Source organism: Indicator indicator, chromosome 20 (assembly GCF_027791375.1).
Source record: "Indicator indicator isolate 239-I01 chromosome 20, UM_Iind_1.1, whole genome shotgun sequence".
Classification (NCBI taxonomy): domain Eukaryota; kingdom Metazoa; phylum Chordata; class Aves; order Piciformes; family Indicatoridae; genus Indicator; species Indicator indicator.
The window spans coordinates 3,107,683-3,125,673 of NC_072029.1; the positions used below are offsets into that span (position 1 = coordinate 3,107,683).

The 17,991-nt window shown below is 47.5% G+C and overlaps 2 protein-coding genes across 2 annotated transcripts in view; one reads left to right on the plus strand and one right to left on the minus strand.

Annotated features, from left to right (window-relative positions):
- OBSCN (obscurin, cytoskeletal calmodulin and titin-interacting RhoGEF) overlaps positions 1-10,385 on the plus strand; it is a 179,089-nt gene extending 168,704 nt beyond the window's left edge. The window contains 11 exon segments of the mRNA XM_054389952.1: positions 180-302; positions 1,237-1,347; positions 1,452-1,619; positions 2,654-2,776; positions 4,888-5,058; positions 6,735-6,855; positions 7,524-7,763; positions 8,682-8,905; positions 9,313-9,388; positions 9,956-10,105; positions 10,208-10,385. Of these exon segments, the coding sequence (XP_054245927.1) occupies positions 180-302; positions 1,237-1,347; positions 1,452-1,619; positions 2,654-2,776; positions 4,888-5,058; positions 6,735-6,855; positions 7,524-7,763; positions 8,682-8,905; positions 9,313-9,388; positions 9,956-10,105; positions 10,208-10,385 (1,685 nt within the window).
- Positions 10,386-15,335: 4,950 nt separating this feature from the next.
- On the minus strand, positions 15,336-16,970 carry LOC128973800 (5-beta-cholestane-3-alpha,7-alpha-diol 12-alpha-hydroxylase). The gene has a single exon (XM_054390235.1). It carries the CDS (start codon positions 16,866-16,868, stop codon positions 15,336-15,338), a length of 1,533 nt encoding a protein of 510 aa, XP_054246210.1. The 5' UTR covers positions 16,869-16,970.
- Between the last annotated feature and the right edge of the window lie 1,021 nt (positions 16,971-17,991).

Here is a 17,991-nt window from a genome sequence, read left to right on the forward strand (position 1 = left end):
GCCAATGCATTCTATGGTTGTAACAGCTGTCACAGCCTTCCCTGTTGACTGAGGCTTGTTAATAAGGAAACCTGTGACTGCTGAGCTATCTGTGCACCATCAGCAGGACTGGCTGCTCTAAAGGGTGCCCCAGGGAGAAGGGTGGCCTTGAATGACTTCTCATCCTTTCTTCAAAACAGAGTTTGGTGAGCTGGGAAGTGACACGACAGAAAAGGAGCTGTTAATAGGGGCTGAAGGGTCTCTGAAGAAGAAATCAGCCCTCTCTTCCTTCAAGTTACCAAGCCTCATCCCAAAGGAGAAAGGTATTGCCATTGCAGAAGTCAACAGGTAGCTTTATCATGGAGTGTCACTGATGAATGGCAGTGCTGTCTGAGACCAGTTTCTAGGGATGGATGATTGTCTTGAGATGACCTTGACCAACTCATACAGCCAGAGCCAGCCTCCTCTGTTTACATGTCCCTGCTAAAACTGTCTTCTCTTGGCACTGCTTGCAAATTCAAGGAAGCCACCGCAAAGGAACAAAAATCTCTGTGTAAGCTGGAAAGAGAATAAATGAAGCATCCAAAGTTGGGTTGACAGAAGCAGGCAACTGTGAATCCATTCACTCCAGTCCTGCATCCATGCATAAGGGACAGATATGTTGCTCTGGAGCTATGAAATGAAAAGTGGTGGGGCAGCCCCAAATGCTGTGTCAGCAAAGCTGAACTTGCTTTCCCTCAGGCAAATTTTACCTTGACTCTAGCAGGAGCATTTTCTGAGGCCAGGTTAATGTCCCAGTGTTCAGCAGAGCTCAGCAAAGCACTGGGAAGGCCAGCTGAGTGGTCAGGCACTGGAACAGGCTGCCCAGGGAGGTGGCTGAGTCATCACTCCTGGATGTGTTTGAAGGTCAGTCAGATGTGGTACTTAGTGATAGGTTTAGTGGTGAGCTTGGTAGAGTTAATGGCTGAACCTGATGATATCAGGGGTCCTTTCCAACCTGAATGATTATATGATTCTGTGATCCCTCAGTCCAACCATTAACCCAGCACTGCCAAGTCCACCACTAGACCATGTCCCTCAGCATCCCATCTCCATGTCTTTCAAATACCCCCAGGGATGGGGACTCCATCATTTCCCAAGCATGAACCAGAAATGTTCCTGAACCAATGAAAGATGCTCTCTGATGTCCATTGTGCACTTATCTGCCACCCAGGCCTCCTGGCCACCCTAACCCACTGCTTTTCCTCTTCTTTGCAGCACCTTCATTCGTTGAGGAGCTCATTGACCAGGCTGCTACTGTGGGACAGTGCGTGACGCTGTCGTGCCGGACTGCAGCTCACTCCTCCCTGCACGTTGACTGGTTCAGAGGTGACATTGGCATCTCCCTAAGGAGAAACTAATCTCTGGGACAGAGGTACAGATACACTGGTGGCTTTGCAGGGTACTTATCTCTCCTACCTTCTGCTTTTCAGATGGGATCCCTGTCCAGAGCAGCAGCCGGATCCTCATCTCGGCCACGCTCAAGAACTTTCAGCTGTTAACTATTCTCTCTGTTACTGCTGATGACTTTGGCATCTACACTTGTGTGGCCACAAACTCCCTGGGCTCAGCATCCACCTCTTGCATCATAAGAAAAGCAGGTGAGGGGAGAAATAGCTACAGAAGTAGGTATTACAAGTACTGCCACACAGAAATGATAATAAGGGTGTGGGAGCCATGGAGCAGGGTGCTCAGAGAGACTGTGGAGTCTCCTCTGGAGAGATTCCAGACCCACCTGGACATTGTGATCCTGTGTGAACCTGCTTTAGTGAAGGGGTTGGACTAGATGCTCTCCAGAGGTCCCTTCCAATGCCTACCACACTGGGATTCTGTGAAATGTGACCTACTAACAGGTATGAGGTGAGACTGGAACTCCAAAGCTTGACAGGGCAGAGGCAGAACCTGCCTATTGGAGTTTCCCTGGCTTGTGTGACATCCTTATGCAATGTCAGGTGACATGTCTGCAGATACCTTCAGTGGACAATCTCTCCCTTGCCTGATGCAGTTCACAACCACAACCCTTCCTTCCTGGTGGCATGGCACATGTTGCAGGGTTCATTCCTTCTTCTTCGCTCTTTAGTCTCTCTCCTGGTTTCTGAGCCACTCTCATTCTAAAATGAGACTTCAAGATCTTAATATTGAGTTTAAATTAGGCAGAGTTAAATTGCTGTTCCACCAGATGTCTGTGCATGCATATAAACATATAGCTATAGTTTTAAATATCTATTCAAACTTTCAGCAGAGCCTGTTGTGACAGGATAAGGAGTGATGGGTTTAAACTAAAAGAGGGAGATTGAGAGTAGAGAGAAGGAAGAAATTTTTTACACTGAGGGTGATGATACAGTGGCCCTGGTTGCCCAGAGAAGCTGTAGTTGCCTCATCCCTGGAACCATTGCAGGTCAGGTTGTTTGGGGCTCTGAGCAACCTGCTCTAGCTAAAGATTTTCCTGCTGACTGCAGGGGACTGGACTAGATGAGCTTTAAAGGTCTCTTCCAAACCAGTCTATGGTTCCACAAATCTATAATATATTCACAGAAAAACTACCTGTAACTATCTGTAAGTGTTGGGTGTAGAGATTTGTATCACAGCAGTACCACTGCTAACAGCCACTGGATTTTGTGTCTCCTCTCAACAGAGGTTCCTCCCAGCCCTCCACCCCCTGACATTGTGGATGTCTATGAGGATGGAGTACAACTGGTCTGGAAACCTGTGGAAACCAACATTCCCATCCATTACACTGTCCAGTGCAAGAGTGAAGGTAAAGTGGAGATGTGCCCTTCACCTGGCAGGGACCATCCCAATATGTATGATCTCTTCCCCAGCTGGCTGTTTTCTTTGTATTCAAACCCAGGCTGATTTTAGCTCCCCAGCACAGAGTTAGGAATGAAATCATACAGATGTCATTTAGCCATCCAGAAGTTAGATGTTGTGCTGGCTGAATCAGCCTGGAATGTGCATGCTCACATACAGGCTTTGTGAAAGCAAAGCAGGTCCCATGGAAGCCATGACCAAAAACTGAAGAGCAGCAGAAGAGGACACAGGGCTGGTGGCAGATTCACAGTCCTGAGGACCCAGATTACAGTCCTGACAACATCACACACTAATAATGCCAAGCAACCATGACCAGCAGACAACTTCAACCTCTTCTCAGGCTTTCTGTACAGTCTGTGGAGAAAGATGGTCTCTCAAAAAGGCCATCCAGGCTCTGCTGAACAGCCATGCTGTCTTTTCCCATTGAGCTTAAGGCAAACAGCCAGGACAAGATGACAAAAGTTTGGCAAAACTGCACCATCTCTTTGATGTTCTCTTCCCAGGCTTGGTGCAGAGCCTGATGTAGTCAGTGGATGTTTTCTTGTTTAATTCCACAAACTTTGAATCAAATCCCCCAAGCCTGTTCCATCTCTCTTGGGACTATTTTTGCTGCTGTTATTATTATGAACAGTATCTGACAGCAGCTTCTGCTGCAGTCACACACACAGCCCTTTGGATGAAATTTCCCTGTGTTCCTTCTTTTAATTCTCCAACCATACATGAACTTCTGTCAAGGGTTAGAGCTGGGCCAGCCTTGAGACAAATGACAGATGCTCCATGAACCCCTCTCCCTTCCCAAAGGAGAAGAGAAAGGGAATGAGGGAGAGAGACTGATGGGTTGGCAATTATACTAAGCCAGCTTTAATGACAACAACAACATGAACTAGACACAAATAGATACAAATCAATGTTGAACCCAAGCCCTGTTGGCAATGATGTCACCATCACCACTGAGGCTGTGGGCAGGCACTGGAGGTGTCCCAGACAGGACTCAGTGTGGATGGAAGTGGATTCAGGAACACATGGATCAGGATTAAGGGCAGAATGAACAGAGTCCTCCTCAGACACCAGTCACTGAAGAAGAGGTTTGGCCCTGGTGATCCCTCAACTTGATCCTGAAGAGGACATCCATGGGATAGAATCCCTTGTTGGCCTGTTTAGGGTCACCTGTGCTGTGCACTCCCCCCACAAATGCCACCTCTGACTTCCTGCACCCCAGCATGGGGCACAAGCTGTGGCAGTGCCCTTGGTCTGCACAGGAGCAAGTCTAAGCCTTTCTGCAGCCCAGCCCTTGTCAGGAACTCTCTCCATCAGGGTTCTCACTGCTAGCAGCAGCCACTGGCTGTGCAAACCTGCCCTGAACTTCAGAAAGTGCCCTCACTGAGCAGAGGCTGAGCTGAGAAGTCAAATCACTGACCAGAATCAGTTCTGTTCTAGCTCAAACCAGGACAATTTCTTCCTGGATGAACATGAGAAAGACTTTGGGGAGGATACAGGAAGAAAACCAGGAAACAGCATCTACAGCCTTCCATTGCATTCTGTGTACTTGGCAGGAACATGCAAAGTCCTGCTTTCCTGAACACAGAAGGATTAAGATAATCATTTAAAAAATCCTTTAAAAAAAAAACCAAATCCATCATTTGACAGTAGGCTTTTGCTTGCTGCTTCTGCCAACACTTTTCTCTGTTCCTAAGCTGTATCTGCTCCTTCATACACATACACACCCCTGTAAAGTCAGCCAGCACCCTGCAAAGTCATTGATACCTTTGGTTTGGGGGGCAAATTATTGCTTGTCCTATAGTTTGAAGCTCTCTACTCTTTTCATTTGAATGAATTAACAGGCTGCTCAAGAAAGAGTCCCCATCCCTGGAGGAATTTAAAAGCTATGTAGATGTGGTGCTGATACATGGTTTGTTGGTGGACTTGGCAGTGCTGGGTTAATGGTTGGACATTCCCAGAACATAAATAACAACTGATGAAAAAAAGACCTCAACAAAACCCCAAAACTCAGAAGTGTTAAATGAGTCCTAACCTGTCTTCTGTTTTTCTTTGGTTCAGATGGGGAGTGGAGCACTCTTGCTTCTGACATTGCTGACTGCTGCTACTATGCCAAAAACCTCTCCAAGGGGTTTGTCTACTGCTTCAGGATAGCCTGCACCAGCAAAGCAGGAATGGGCCCTTACAGCCACCCATCTGCCACAGTGAAAATCACTGGGAAGGATCAAATGGGTAAGAACAAGTGCCAAGAAAGCACTGGGAGGTCTCCTCCATCAAAACAAGTGCTCCTCCTTTGGAAATTCTGAATGTGGGTCCAGAAGTCAGGAGCAAGTGAATAAAGATCAATTCCACTTGGCTCAGGGTGGCTTAGAGGTGGTTGAGGACTTCTTTCTCTTTGGCTTTCTTATTTAAATGGAAATTATCTTATAATTCTGGACAGAGTTGGGGGAATGTGTGCAATGAGACAACAAAGCAATATTAAAATCATAACAATATACAAATACAAATAATATGTAAATAGAAAAAAAAAAGAATTATAAGATTACAATAAAAATCTGGAAGCTGTAGATTATCCACTTAAGAAACACTCAGTTTCTGATCTGAGATCAAGAGGAAACAGGTCTGGGACAATTAATTCATTACTGAAAGCATTGATTTATTGGTATAGATTTGCCACTGGTGAAAGGCCTGGACCTGCTCTTTGTTATGGACTGAATCATAGAAAGCTTTGGGTTGGAAGGTACCTTTAAAGGTCATTTAGTCCAACCCAGCTCCCATCAGCAGGGACATCTACAACTAGATCAGATTGCTCACAGCCCTAAATGACCTGACCTGGAATGTTTCAGGGATGAGGCTTCTGCCATCTCTCTTTGACAATCCAGTCAAGTGTTTCACCACCCTCAGTATGAAAAAAATCTTATTTATATCTACTCTAAATCTTCCCCTTTTAGTTTGAAGGGATTACCCCTTGTCTTGTCTCAACAGGCCCTGCTAACATTGATGTGTTCTGGTGTTTGCTGCTGGGAATTATCACCCCATTGTGGGTGTATTTTTGGCTGTATTTTCTGTCTGAAATAGAGGAAGCACCATTTACTCCTTCTGTCTATCACCTGTTTGAATACTTTGTACTATCCACATGTTTTTAGAATTAAGAAATCCATAACCCCACAGCAAATCCATCCTTGTAGCAAAGGAAGTATCCTTTCTGCCAAGAAGTGAAAGGATGCTCTCACTGGAATTTTCTCCCACTGGAGAGGATTAGTCTGTAAAAATCAGTTCACAGAGATATTTTTAACTCACCCTAAATCCTCTGCTTTCCCTTTGGCCCAGGATTCATTAATGTGTTTCAATGTGCTCAGCATTTCCAAGTTGAGGCTTTACTGGGTCAAGGGATGCTTCAATATTTCAGGAAGCACTCAGGCACAACCACACACCAGAACCAGAGCAACAAGTTTCAGCTGCTGTCCTGAAGTACCCAACTAAACAGAAGCTTCTAATTCTTTCTTTGTCTCGCCATGCCCTGATGGCTTCTGTGAGAAGATGAGAACCAGTGGCTGAGATGTTTGATATCATAGCACACAACATACAGCCCTCCTCATGTAGTCTAGAGTGGTCACAGCAGGGAATTTATGGGTGGACAGTGCAGAATCTGTTGCATTCAAACAGCCTGGGGTGCCATATCTGGAAGACAACTGCAGACTCACCTGGAGAAAGCTCTGCTGTTGCCTTTGGTGTTGTTCATAGATAGTGGAAGGTGGCTCAGAGAGGCTTCAGTTTTCCCATGCACTTTGGGACATGGTTTGATGGCCTTGGTGCCCTTAGGCTGACAGACTCAATGATCTTAGAGGTCTTTTCCAAGTGAAACAATTCCATGGTTCCCTGCAACCCCTGTGACTTTTTCTCTGCAGAGCTTACTGCTGCAATACAGAGCTCTCCATCAGCTGCTGCTGAAGAAGACAGCGAAGTAATTGCCCCATCTGAGCCTTTCCCAACCTACCAGACCTATGCCTTCCAAACAGAGATCAAAAGGTAATGAATCCAGCTGAGCTCTCAACCAGCCAGGGGGAAATGCTGGAGTTTAGGACAGTCACTCTCATAAATGTGCTGCTTTGCTGGTGTCAGAGTGATGTTGAAAACGTCTCCACAGCAACACGCATGAGCCTGAGACCACTGGCTGGGCAACCTCCAGCTTGGTTTGGTAGGATTCAGCTGTGGATTTTCTAGGAGAGGAGAAGGGTCTGTGCTGAGCATCAGGACAGTCCCTTGGATGCTGTGAAGTGAGCCCAGAGCTAACACAGGCTCCTCTCCTTGTTTCACCAGCCTTCACAGCTACGGGTTTCAGACATGGGGTTGGGTTCAGCTTTCTCTGCCTAGAAGATAGGCATCTCCAGGGGGGAGTTCTCTTGCTTGAGACAGAATGACCCACCTTCCCTCTCTCTCACCAGAGGAGTTAAGTTCTCACTCCTGCAATGCAGAGTGACTGTACCATTTAGAGACACGGGAGGAGGTGCAAAGTGTGACAACAGATGCAGTAACTCCATGTTGGGTATGGATGAAAAGCACAGCATGGGACACTGGTGGTTTTAAAGAACAGAAGCTCCTGGCTCTTCCAGGAGCAGCAGAAAAGCTTCACTTGCCTTTGTGCTCCTTTGTGCCAGGGGACAAGCTTCACTTGCCTTTGTGTTCCTTTGTGCCAGGGGACGTTTCAGCATTGTCCGACAGTGCAGGGAAAAAGTAAGCGGCAAGGCTTTGGCTGCTAAAATTATCCCTTACTGGCAAGAGGACAAGCAGACCGTGCTCCTGGAGTACCAAGTCCTGAGGAAGCTTCACCACACAAACATAGCTCAGCTGAAGGGAGCCTACATCAGCCCACGGCACTTAGTGCTGATCCAGGAGATGTGTGTGGGACCGGAGCTGCTCCACTCCTTGGCATGCCGGTAAGGATGAGGAGGGGGAAGGGTGCTCCAGTCAGGGCTGCTGCAGGAAGCAAAACACTTATGGCAAACTGGAGCATCTCTCTGCATCTGTTCCAGTGTGCTATGGGATTTGTAAGGGCTGGAATGCCGCTCCTAGCTGGACAGGCTGAGAGAGCTGGTGTTCTACAGCCTGGAAAAGAGAAGGCTTTAGAGAGACCTTCTGGTGGCCTTTCAGTACTTAAAATGGGGTCTACAAGAAAGCTGGAGATAGATATTTTAGCAGGGCCTGTTGTGACAGGGCAAGGGATGATGGTTTTAAACTAAAGGAGGGAGATTTAAGCTCAATAGAGGAAGATATTTTTTAAATGAGGTTGGGATAACACTGTCCTAGGTTACCCAGAGAGGTGGTAGATGCCCCATCCCTGGAAGCATTCCAGATTAGGTAGTTTGGAACTCTGAGAAACCTGCTCTAGTTGCAGAAATCTCTGCTGACTGCAGGGGGTTTGGGCTAGATGACCTTTAAAGGTCCCTTCCAACCCAAAACCATTCTGTGACTCTATGATACAAGAGGATTACTGTGGCTCAAGAAGCCATATTTCTCCTCCACGTTTTCTTCTCATAAAGGCAGAAAATGGATCTGCTAAAATTCTTTGATTAAAGGAATGGTGGGCATCAAATCTGCATTTTGATTTCTGCACAACCACTGCTTTCTCTGACATGCAGCTCTACAACTCCTGAACCTCCTGTATCTGTAATCCTGACTCACAGTCCAGAGCAGCCTCTCTCTATACAATAGACTTGCTACATGAATCGACTTGTTGCTTCTTGGAAGGGTCTCATGGGATTAGGTATCCAGGACAGGATGGTAGTGGGTGCAGAATGGCACTTTTGTGAGAGCAGGTAGGTCATCTCTGGTTTCTCTTCCCTATCTTCTGCCAGGACATCGTATTCAGAAGTGGAAGTCCGAGATTACCTGTGGCAGATCCTCAGTGCCATTGAGTACCTCCATGCACACAACATCCTGCACTTGGATCTCAGGTCTGAAAACATGATCATCACTGAGCCCAACCTGCTGAAACTCCTGGATTTTGGCAATGCACAGTTCTACACACAAGACAAAGTCATTACCATGGACAAGTGCATGGACTATGTTGAAACCATGGGTGAGTACAGAGGTCAGTCACAGCAGCCTTGGCCTTGCATGCCATCTGTGGTAAACACAGGCAGAGCAAGGCTGCAGTTGGCCCCAGCATGCAAAGTTACTGCTGCTCTGCAGTAACTGTGAGTGTGTGGGAGCAGCTTGTGGTGACAGCCACTTACAGATCACAGAGGCAGAGGCCATGGCCAGCACCTCTCTGCCTGGCATCCACACATATTCAGAGCTTGAGGACATAATATTACTGCCATTGGGCCAGATGTTCTCAAGGTTTCATTGCAGTCATCACCCATGAGGGTGTCTTATCTCAACCAACTCCCTGCACTAGAAACTGCTTCCTTTTCAGTCTTGGGAAGGTAGCTTAGCATAAAAGTATTCACTGCTTGTGATTCTCACACCAGTTTGCTTTTCTAGCTCCAGAACTGCTGACAGAGCAAGGAGCCCTCCCACAGACTGATATCTGGTCTGTTGGAATCACAGCCTTCATCATGTAAGTCAGTCTGTCCTTCCCTGCTCTGTGAGAAGCTTTAAAAGTGAAAGTCAGGGTTATCAACCAGGGCAGATGCATTGACTCAGAGATTTAACCTCAGTTGTGCCTCCTCTCCTTGGCAGTGGCACAGAAGGCTGTCTAACGGAGTGTGCACACTGAGACACTGGCACAGGTTGCCCAGGGAGGTGGTAGATTCCCCATCCCTGGAACTATTCCAGGTCAGGCTGTCTGGGGCTCTGAACAACCTGATCTGAAGATGTCTAGCCCCAGCAATGCCTTCATGCAGAGCAAGGAGGTTGTTTTACAACACAGCAGCTGTGGGTGCTCCTCACTCAGCCTCACCTGAAAAGCCCTAACTTTACCAAGAACATTCAAATGCCACCAAGTGGAAAAGCAGCTGAAGCCATGACACCCACTGAAGAACTGTGCCATTTGAGGGTTGTTTTCCCATACGATATTTCAGTGCATCATCCTGATTGTCCTCCCACTGCTGGGTGGGAACTCCTGGGAAAAGGACCACCCTGAGCGACGCTCTTCATGGTGATCAGTTCTCTTCTTCTGGGGCAGGTTGAGTGCCAACTACCCTGTCAGCTCAGAGGTACCCTGTGAGTTCCTGAGGACGGCCAGGAAGGGCAAAGTGAAGCTCACGCGGTGCTACGCAGGTCTGTCTGGGGGAGCAGTGTCCTTCCTGCAGAGCACACTGTGTGCTAACCCCTGGTAAGATGATGGCACTCGCTGCACACCCTGCCTGGTGCCCCTTCCTTCTCTCCTCACCCAGCACACATCCTCAACTGACCTTCTCCCCTTCTCCTGTCCTAGGGGAAGGCCATCAGCCTCAGAGTGCCTTCAGAGCCCATGGCTCCAGGAGACAGGCTTGGACAATAGGCAGCAAGCACTGGTCACCTTCCCTACCACAAAACTAAGGAATTTCCTCACTGACCGGGAAAAGAAAAGGGGCCTGCTGTGCTCCAAGTACGGCCTCATGGTTGCACAGTGATGTGGATGCAGTGCCAGACATGAATTGTCTGCTTCTTCCCTTCTGCACTTAGTGTTTGGTACCAGATGGTCCTGTCAAGTTGCTGTGCATCAGCTGAGCTGAGGTAACCACTCTCTGTGAATGGGATTTAGCACACCTGAGCAAACTAACCCACATATGGGCACTGCCACAAGGTAAGAGCAGAAATAGGGACTGTTGATGGGGCTCAGCTGACCAATGGGAACTTGACAGGACGTGTGTCACCTGGCTGCACACTCTCTGGAACAACCAGGGAAGATTTCTGGATGGGACAGCTCCCAGACCCATGCAGCTTTGCAAAACCCTTCCCCAAGGCCAGAGTGACTCCATGTGTGCCAACGCTGGGCACTGACTCCTGCCTCCAGCTTCAGAACATGATAACTCAGACATGCTTGCAGATGTGACACACTGCTCCACAGCAAGGTCTGACTGACTGGTGGGCTCCTCACCTGCCTCCAATCCAAAAGAACTCAATGACCAGTTATGAAGGGAAAATAGGGAAGAATTAAGCACTTTGTTGCCTAATGTTAGCCCTCTAACATCTAGCCCTAGTGTCGTCAGGCTTTGGATCTCAAGGTCCAACTGAGATGATAGCTGACCTTACTTTGAGCAGAATGTTGGTCTAGAGACTTCCTGAGCTCCCTCCCAACCTGACCTGTCCTGTCTATGTCTTCGCCAAGTGCCGGACACAAGGGTGGAGTGGTGGGAGTCTGCTAGCATCCATCAGCAGCCAGGCTCAGTGTGTCACTTGCCTGGCCAAGCTCTCCACCATCCCCATACAAATGCAATAGTGCCCATGGCTTCATTACATGCAGATGTTATACCACTGACAGATTTTGCCACTTTGAAGCTGGGTTCCTCTATTCTGGAGAGTGCAGAGGCACATCTACAAGAAGATGTGGCAGCAGCACCACCAGCAAATGCTGTGTCATTTAATTCTTAAAAGCAATCCTGACCTTTGAAGTTCCTCTTCATAGTTCCTCCTTCATACTCTGCTTTCCTTTGCAATGGGTGGTGTTAGCTGTGTCATTGCTTTGTGCTTATAACCTTTTCTTTGAGTTTCTCTGAAGTGAATGATCTATCTATTGGTTTCTCCCCGATGATATATCAGTTGGCTCCTTCTCAATGATACATCAGTTGGTTTCTTCTCAATTTTGATCAGCTTCTTCAATTTTTCTTACAAGCAGCAATAAGCAGAGGCTTTCTAAGAGCTGTATCTGGCTGTGTTTAGGGGAACAAAGGGAAAATAGTTCTTAAAATTACAGTTTAAGACTAGAAGTGATGCTGTTTAACCAGGGGTGGGCTTCTCCAACACCTTTAACCCATCCTGTTCCAAACCTGGAGAGAGAAGCAGCAGAACTTCTTCCCTTGCAGAGTGTGCAGAGTAGGAATTGTGACTGAGAGCAGAGGAGCTGTCTCTGTGCTGTGGAGAGCAGACACTGACTCAAGAGACTGTAAAAGTTTGAATGTCAAAGTGATCTTGTCTTCAAAATGCACTACAGAAGAGAAAACCAAGGGTTCAGAGCTAGGCTCCATGCTCAGCTCTCTTGGAGGACAGAGGAGTCACATGAGACAGACACTGCCATGAGCTCTGTCCCCCAGTAACCTTTTCAAAACCTTGGACTCCTTCCAATTTGACTTCTCTTTACAAACCCAGTAAGGTTGCTATTGGCACAGGCTAGTTCTTCACTCTTGCTGGTGCACTTTAGGATGGAAAGCTCAGTGCTAGGGGACAACTCATCTAAGCACGAAACTTAACTGCAGATTAACTCATCTGGAGCTTTCACACTCTTCCATCTATGACTCAAATGAAGTGATTTTTTTTTCTTTGTCTTTGCTTCTCACAACTGCAGGCATTTGAGCATGTCTGAGGTCTTTTATAGACTCAGTACTGTTTGGTTAACTAAACCATTCTGCCAAGGAAGTAAAGCCAGATTTTTCTGCTGAATCGTTGTCAGTGTCCTTATTTTGATATCCCTTTACCAAACCCAGTCCATGTTTGTGCAGCACCCACCCCTCAACCCTCATCTCTGACCTGGGGTCCCTACAAGGGATAAACACGAACAGACACTCTGCATTAGCAGGTTACAACCTCCTGCAAACCACCTGCACAAAAAAAAAAATCCTCTAGCTAGAGCCTTGCAGTGAGAACATCACTTGACCAGGATGTCAATGTGGCCCTGACCTGCCCAGCTATCCCAAGATATTCCTGGGCATGGTTTGGAGCTTGTAAAGATCAAACCATTGACCAGTAGGTGGGTAGCAGAAAAAAGAAATTAACCTATGGGTGACTCAGAGAGAATGTGGAAGTCAGGAAAAGGTACTGAACTGAGGGGAATATTAACTGTGCCTGTCAAGCCTTGTGCAGTTACAGGTAGTTTTTCTTTCCCTTAGCACTGCCACAGCTGCTTGATAGTTTCTGTCTGAATTTCTACCACCACCAAATCTAGGCTGATGCTCAGTCTATCAGTACAGGATACTTTGCCCTTGGCATACAATTACAACATTACTTTCCTCTGCAAAACAAAGCAGAATCCAGCTTTGGGGCATGGACACACATGGAAAATGTTTGAGTTTCATTCCTCGGTCATGCATAACCTCCAAAGTCCAAGGTTAGTGTCAGTGTTAAAATCAAGCCACTGCCTTTTGCACAGGTGAGGCTGTGATTTAACTTCTGGCAGGACTGATGTGCCAGAGCTCTCATTTTTGAAGAATAAAAGTCAAAGCTAAACCTGTAGAGCAGAGTTTTATCCTGCATTAGATCCAGTGGATAAAACAGAGATATTTGGGGGCTCATTGCAGTGGTTGTAGATCGTAAGAGATTGAGGTTGCTTCCTTATGCCCTACTTTGGTTTTCTAGCCTGTTCCTATCACTCCACTTCATTCCTTAGAGCTTCCTTGGGCCTTTGTAGAGGACAGAGTTTACAATTGGAGGGGAGAGTGGCACTTTCCAATAGATATCTTCTGAGAACACCATGGAGCTCAAGCCCATGTTCAAGCCTTTCAAATCAGGCTATGGGCAGACTGAAAAACAGAAAAGAAGAGTGGATGTGGAAATGGATCTTAATTTGGAGAAGAGGAGGCTGAGAGGAAACCTCATTGCTCTCTACAACTCCTTGAAAAGAGGTTGGTATCAGGAGATAGAATGAGAGGAAATGGTCTAAAATTGTGCTAGAGGAGATTTGGCTTGGAGATTAGGAACAATTTCTTAACCAAAAGCATTATCAAACCCTGGAAGAGGCTGTCCAGGGCAGTGGTTGAGTCACCATCCCTGGAGGGATTGAAAAGGTTTGTAGGTGTAGCACTGGGCAAAAGGGTTTGGTGGTGGACTTGGTAGTGCTGGGTTAACAATTGGACTTGATGACTTTAAAGGTCTTTTCCACCCTAAATACTCTTTACTGCAAGAGTGGTCAAGCACTGGAACAGGCTGCCCAGGGAGCTGGTGGAGTCACCATCTTTGGAGGTATTCAAGAAATGTGTGGCCATGGCACTTTGGGACATGGTTTAATGGCCATGGTGGAGTCAGGTTGGTGTTTGGACTCAATGGTTTTAAGAGGGCTAATCCAACCAAAAGAATTCTATGAGTCTATGACTTTCAAGATGCTGGGAACTCACTGTCCACCAAGGCTCAGGCACTGCCCTCCAACCAGCCAGCCCCTCACAGCAGGGCAAATTGGTTTACAGCCAGCAGGTGGAATCCAAAATTCCTGGGCTTGTGCAATGGCTTGGGTTAAAGCAGGAACAGTCCCTGTTACAGTTGGTGGCACAAATCCAGACACAGATTATTTTATCCCTAGAAGCAGTACAGAAGACACAGGGCTTGAATGCACAATGTCCTGCAGCCCTGGAAGAGCAGGTGGCCACCTGTTCCTAACAGCCAGATACATGAAAATGGCCTCTAGGATATTAGTGATGTGATGAATGCAATTAGTGGTGGTAAATGAGATTGGCAATATCTGTCCTTTGGTAAAGATGAATTGGGAAGGAGCTGTTGGTATGTCCCTGCTCAACACATCCCAGCAGATTGCTCTGGAAATTTCATCAGATACAAGAAGGGGACTACATAGTAGACAACTTAAAAACCCAGAGGAAATTCATATGCCTCTGGAGAGGACCTTTGCTGTTCTCTGACCTTTCAGGGCTTTATTATAAGCTGATGCCATCCTGCCAGTGGTGCCTCATGTGGAAAATAAATGTGCCATTAAGGAGCTGATGTCCAAAAAAGGCAGTACCAGTGCTGGTGTGCAGCCAGGCTCTGCCCCATGCCCCCTCACTCATCTGCCAGCTCAGCGGGCCTGCCCTTTGCCTGCACACCAGTGCCAGCTGCCAGGACCATGGACACACAGGCCCTCCAGGTCTGGAATTTAAGGAAAGGAGTTTAATAAGACAATAGGGCAGACTGTGATGGTCAGGTGCAAGGTGTGACCAGACAAGTGTACAAACCAGCTGCCTATTTACACACAACCAGCCCTTTTTATCCCCTTACTTCTCTATTTTCCTCCCCAAATTATCTAATTCCCTTATTTTCCCACTTTTGGTTCTTTCCCTAAATGTCTTACCATAAATCCCATGGAATTCCAAAATGCTCTTCCCCTGCATACCATAAGATGTCCTCCCTCTGTTCACAGCAATCCCCCTTAATATAGATGGTGATCCAGGGAGCTGCTGCTGTGATGGTTCTAGGAGTCAGCCTGTCTCTCTGTGCTCCCTTGTGGGTGTGGAGATGAGCTCTCATCACATAACTCAACACCACAATAACCAGAGAGGCAGAGCAGCGATATATGGGAAGGAGCTGAAGAGGAAAGTCCTGGCAACTGCTCAGCAGACAAGACCCTATCAGTGCTGGCATTGCAGGGATCAGATAACCAGGGGATCACACCATTTATTTCACAGGTAACAGCAGAGCAAACACCAGCAGAGGGCCTGGCCACATCAGAAGCGTGGCCGGTATCTGAACTGCACGTCACGAACAGGCTGCATTGTCCCAAACCCCCAGCGGCTGGTGTCTATCTCTGGGATCTCCTCCTCTCTATTGACCAGCTCCAGGTCATAGTGACTCAGCATCAAGAACACAAACAGTTTAACTTCAGCGGTGGCAAAGAACCGCCCGGGGCAGACGGATACTCCTGCCCCCCAAGGCATGCTGAAGTATTTCAGCCTCTTCCCGTTTCTGTAGAACTCTTTCTTGGTGCCGTCCGGGTTTACGAAGCGGTCATACTGAAACTGGTGAGGCTCAGGGTGGATCTCTGGGTTCATCTGCACAGAGAGATGTGGGAACAAAGCCACCCTGTCTCCTTTGCGGAGGGTGTACTCTGTCCCACTGCTCATCTTAAGGCTGATGTCCTGGAGGACAGCTCTGATCAGGATTGGGGCTGCAATCAACCTCAGGGTCTCCTCCAAAGCACTATCCAGAAGAGGACAGTGGTTTAACATGTCTCTAGTGATGTTAATTGGTGGGCTCCCTGGCTTCACTTCCTGGCCACTCTCCCTTGAGACTTTATCTATCTCATCCTTCACAGCCTTCATAGCTTCTGGGTGTTTCATTAGATACAAGAGGAGCCAGAAGGCAGTGGGGCCAGTATTGCCCTGGGACGCCCAGAGGAGCATGAACATGAAACGATCCTGCATATACTCAGGGACACCATCCTCTACGAGAAGTTTGACTTGATCACTTATCCATCCACTGATGTTGTCCTTCTGCCGGCAATTCTCCACAGACAGCACGCTCCAGAAGAGCCTCTTCAGCCGTTCAGCTTCTCTTTTGTCCTTGGGAGACAACACAGCATAGGCCAGCTGAGGGAAGAGGCGGTCGTACTTCCGGAACTCGTGGAACAGCTGGTTGGAGTGGATGCGATCTTGCTCATCAGCTTTCTCCTTGTCAGCTGCCCCTTGGTGTGGCTCAGTGCCATACAGAGCCAGGTACCCAGCTCTGAAGACGATGTTGTAGCAGTAGTAGAAGAGGCTATCCTCTTGCCACGCTCGCTTCTCCTCTCCTGAGCTCACAGGGAGAAACATCAGCTTCTGGAAGTTCTCCATGGTGGTTTGTATCATGACAGTGAGTCCATCTCCCATCAGATGCTTTGCACTCAATTCATGAACTATGCTATAGGTGGCTGCACTGCTCTTGTAGCCAAAAACTTGCAGCACCAGTTTACTGGCAAAAGCCTTGAAGTCCAGTTTTGATCGTGATTCCTTCACAATGGTCCCAAAGCAGAAGGGGTCCAACACAAAGGTGAAGTAATAACCTCCGATCAGCACCGTGAAAATGTCCCCATGTTTTCTCTGCATGCCTTTGAGAAACCCAGAGCTGTCTCTTCTGAAATCTAGGGCATAACCCAGCCAGGGAATGGTACCTTTGTCCAGAGGTGGTTCATCCGGTCTCCGTCTCCGAAACGTGCCCAGGAGGTAGAGCCCACCAAGAAGTGATGCTGTGAAGGTACACAGGAGAATCACCCAGAGAGCCATGAGAGCTCTGCACTCCTCCAGGAGCTTGGGCTAGAGCTAGACTGGGGCAAGAATGTGCTTTTTGTTCCCATCCAGCAGCTGATACGCAGACAGACAAGTGACCACCTCTACCCCATTGGCAGCAAGTGTTTGCCTTTCCCGTTTCTCCCTTGATGATCAGACAGAGGTTTTTAAGGTGGAACTGCAGAGTCACAGAATGATAGAGGTTGGAAGAGACCTCAAAAGATCATCTAGTCCAATCCCCCTGCCAGAGCAGAAGGTACGTTGGGATCAGTGTTTGGAGTATGTTGGGTTTGGAGTTACTGGGCTGCTGCATAAGGGTGGAATGGTTTTGGTGTGTGCTCTGCAGCAGCTTAAGCAAATTCCCTTCTCTAGGTGGCACAGAGCCCAGCTTTTGAAAAAAGAAGGTTCAGAGAATTTCACTCAGTGATTTCTGCCTTTCGAACCAGGCAATGGACACATTGAAAACCTGACAGGAAGAGTGGATGTTGGAAAGGGATGCTAGTTTGGAGAAGAGGAGTCTGAGGAGAGACCTCATTGCTGTCTACAATTCCCTGAAAGGAGGCTGGTGTCTGTCTCTTCCTCCTAGTATCAGATGACAAATAAGAGGAAATGGCCTGAAATTGTACTAGGGGAGGTTTACGTTGGATATTAGGAAAAAAGTCTTTCCTGAAAGAGTGGTCAGGCATTGGAACAGGAGTCACTGTTCCTGGAAGTGTTCAAGAAATGTGTGGACATGTCACATTGGGACATGGCTTAATGGCCATGGTGATGTTAGGCTGACAGTTGGACCTGATAATCTTAGAGGCTTTTCCAGTTGGAACAGTTCTGTGATCCTATGAAATGCTGCTGGAAATGAGCTCAGGATTGAGGGAAGTGGGTTACAGCTGAGCTAATTTGGTCTCAAGAGGCAAGAGAAGGAAAGGTCTGTACCATTTTGATGTTCACCAACACACAGTGCCACACAACTACTTTGCTAATAAAGAGTACAGGTGCTGCTAACCCAAACAAGAGCAAAGCAAGAAGAGTCTGCTTCCCCCACGAGTGGTTTGAATCAGTTGCATTTGATTTTTAACAGATGAGTCCAGAGTCTTCAAATGGCTAAGGCCACTCTGACTGGAGA

What these genes read in the sequence shown, in the direction of transcription:
- LOC128973800 (XM_054390235.1), bottom strand. Translation starts at nt 16,868, where the DNA reads ATGGCTCTCTGGGTGATTCTCCTGTGTACCTTCACAGCATCACTTCTT.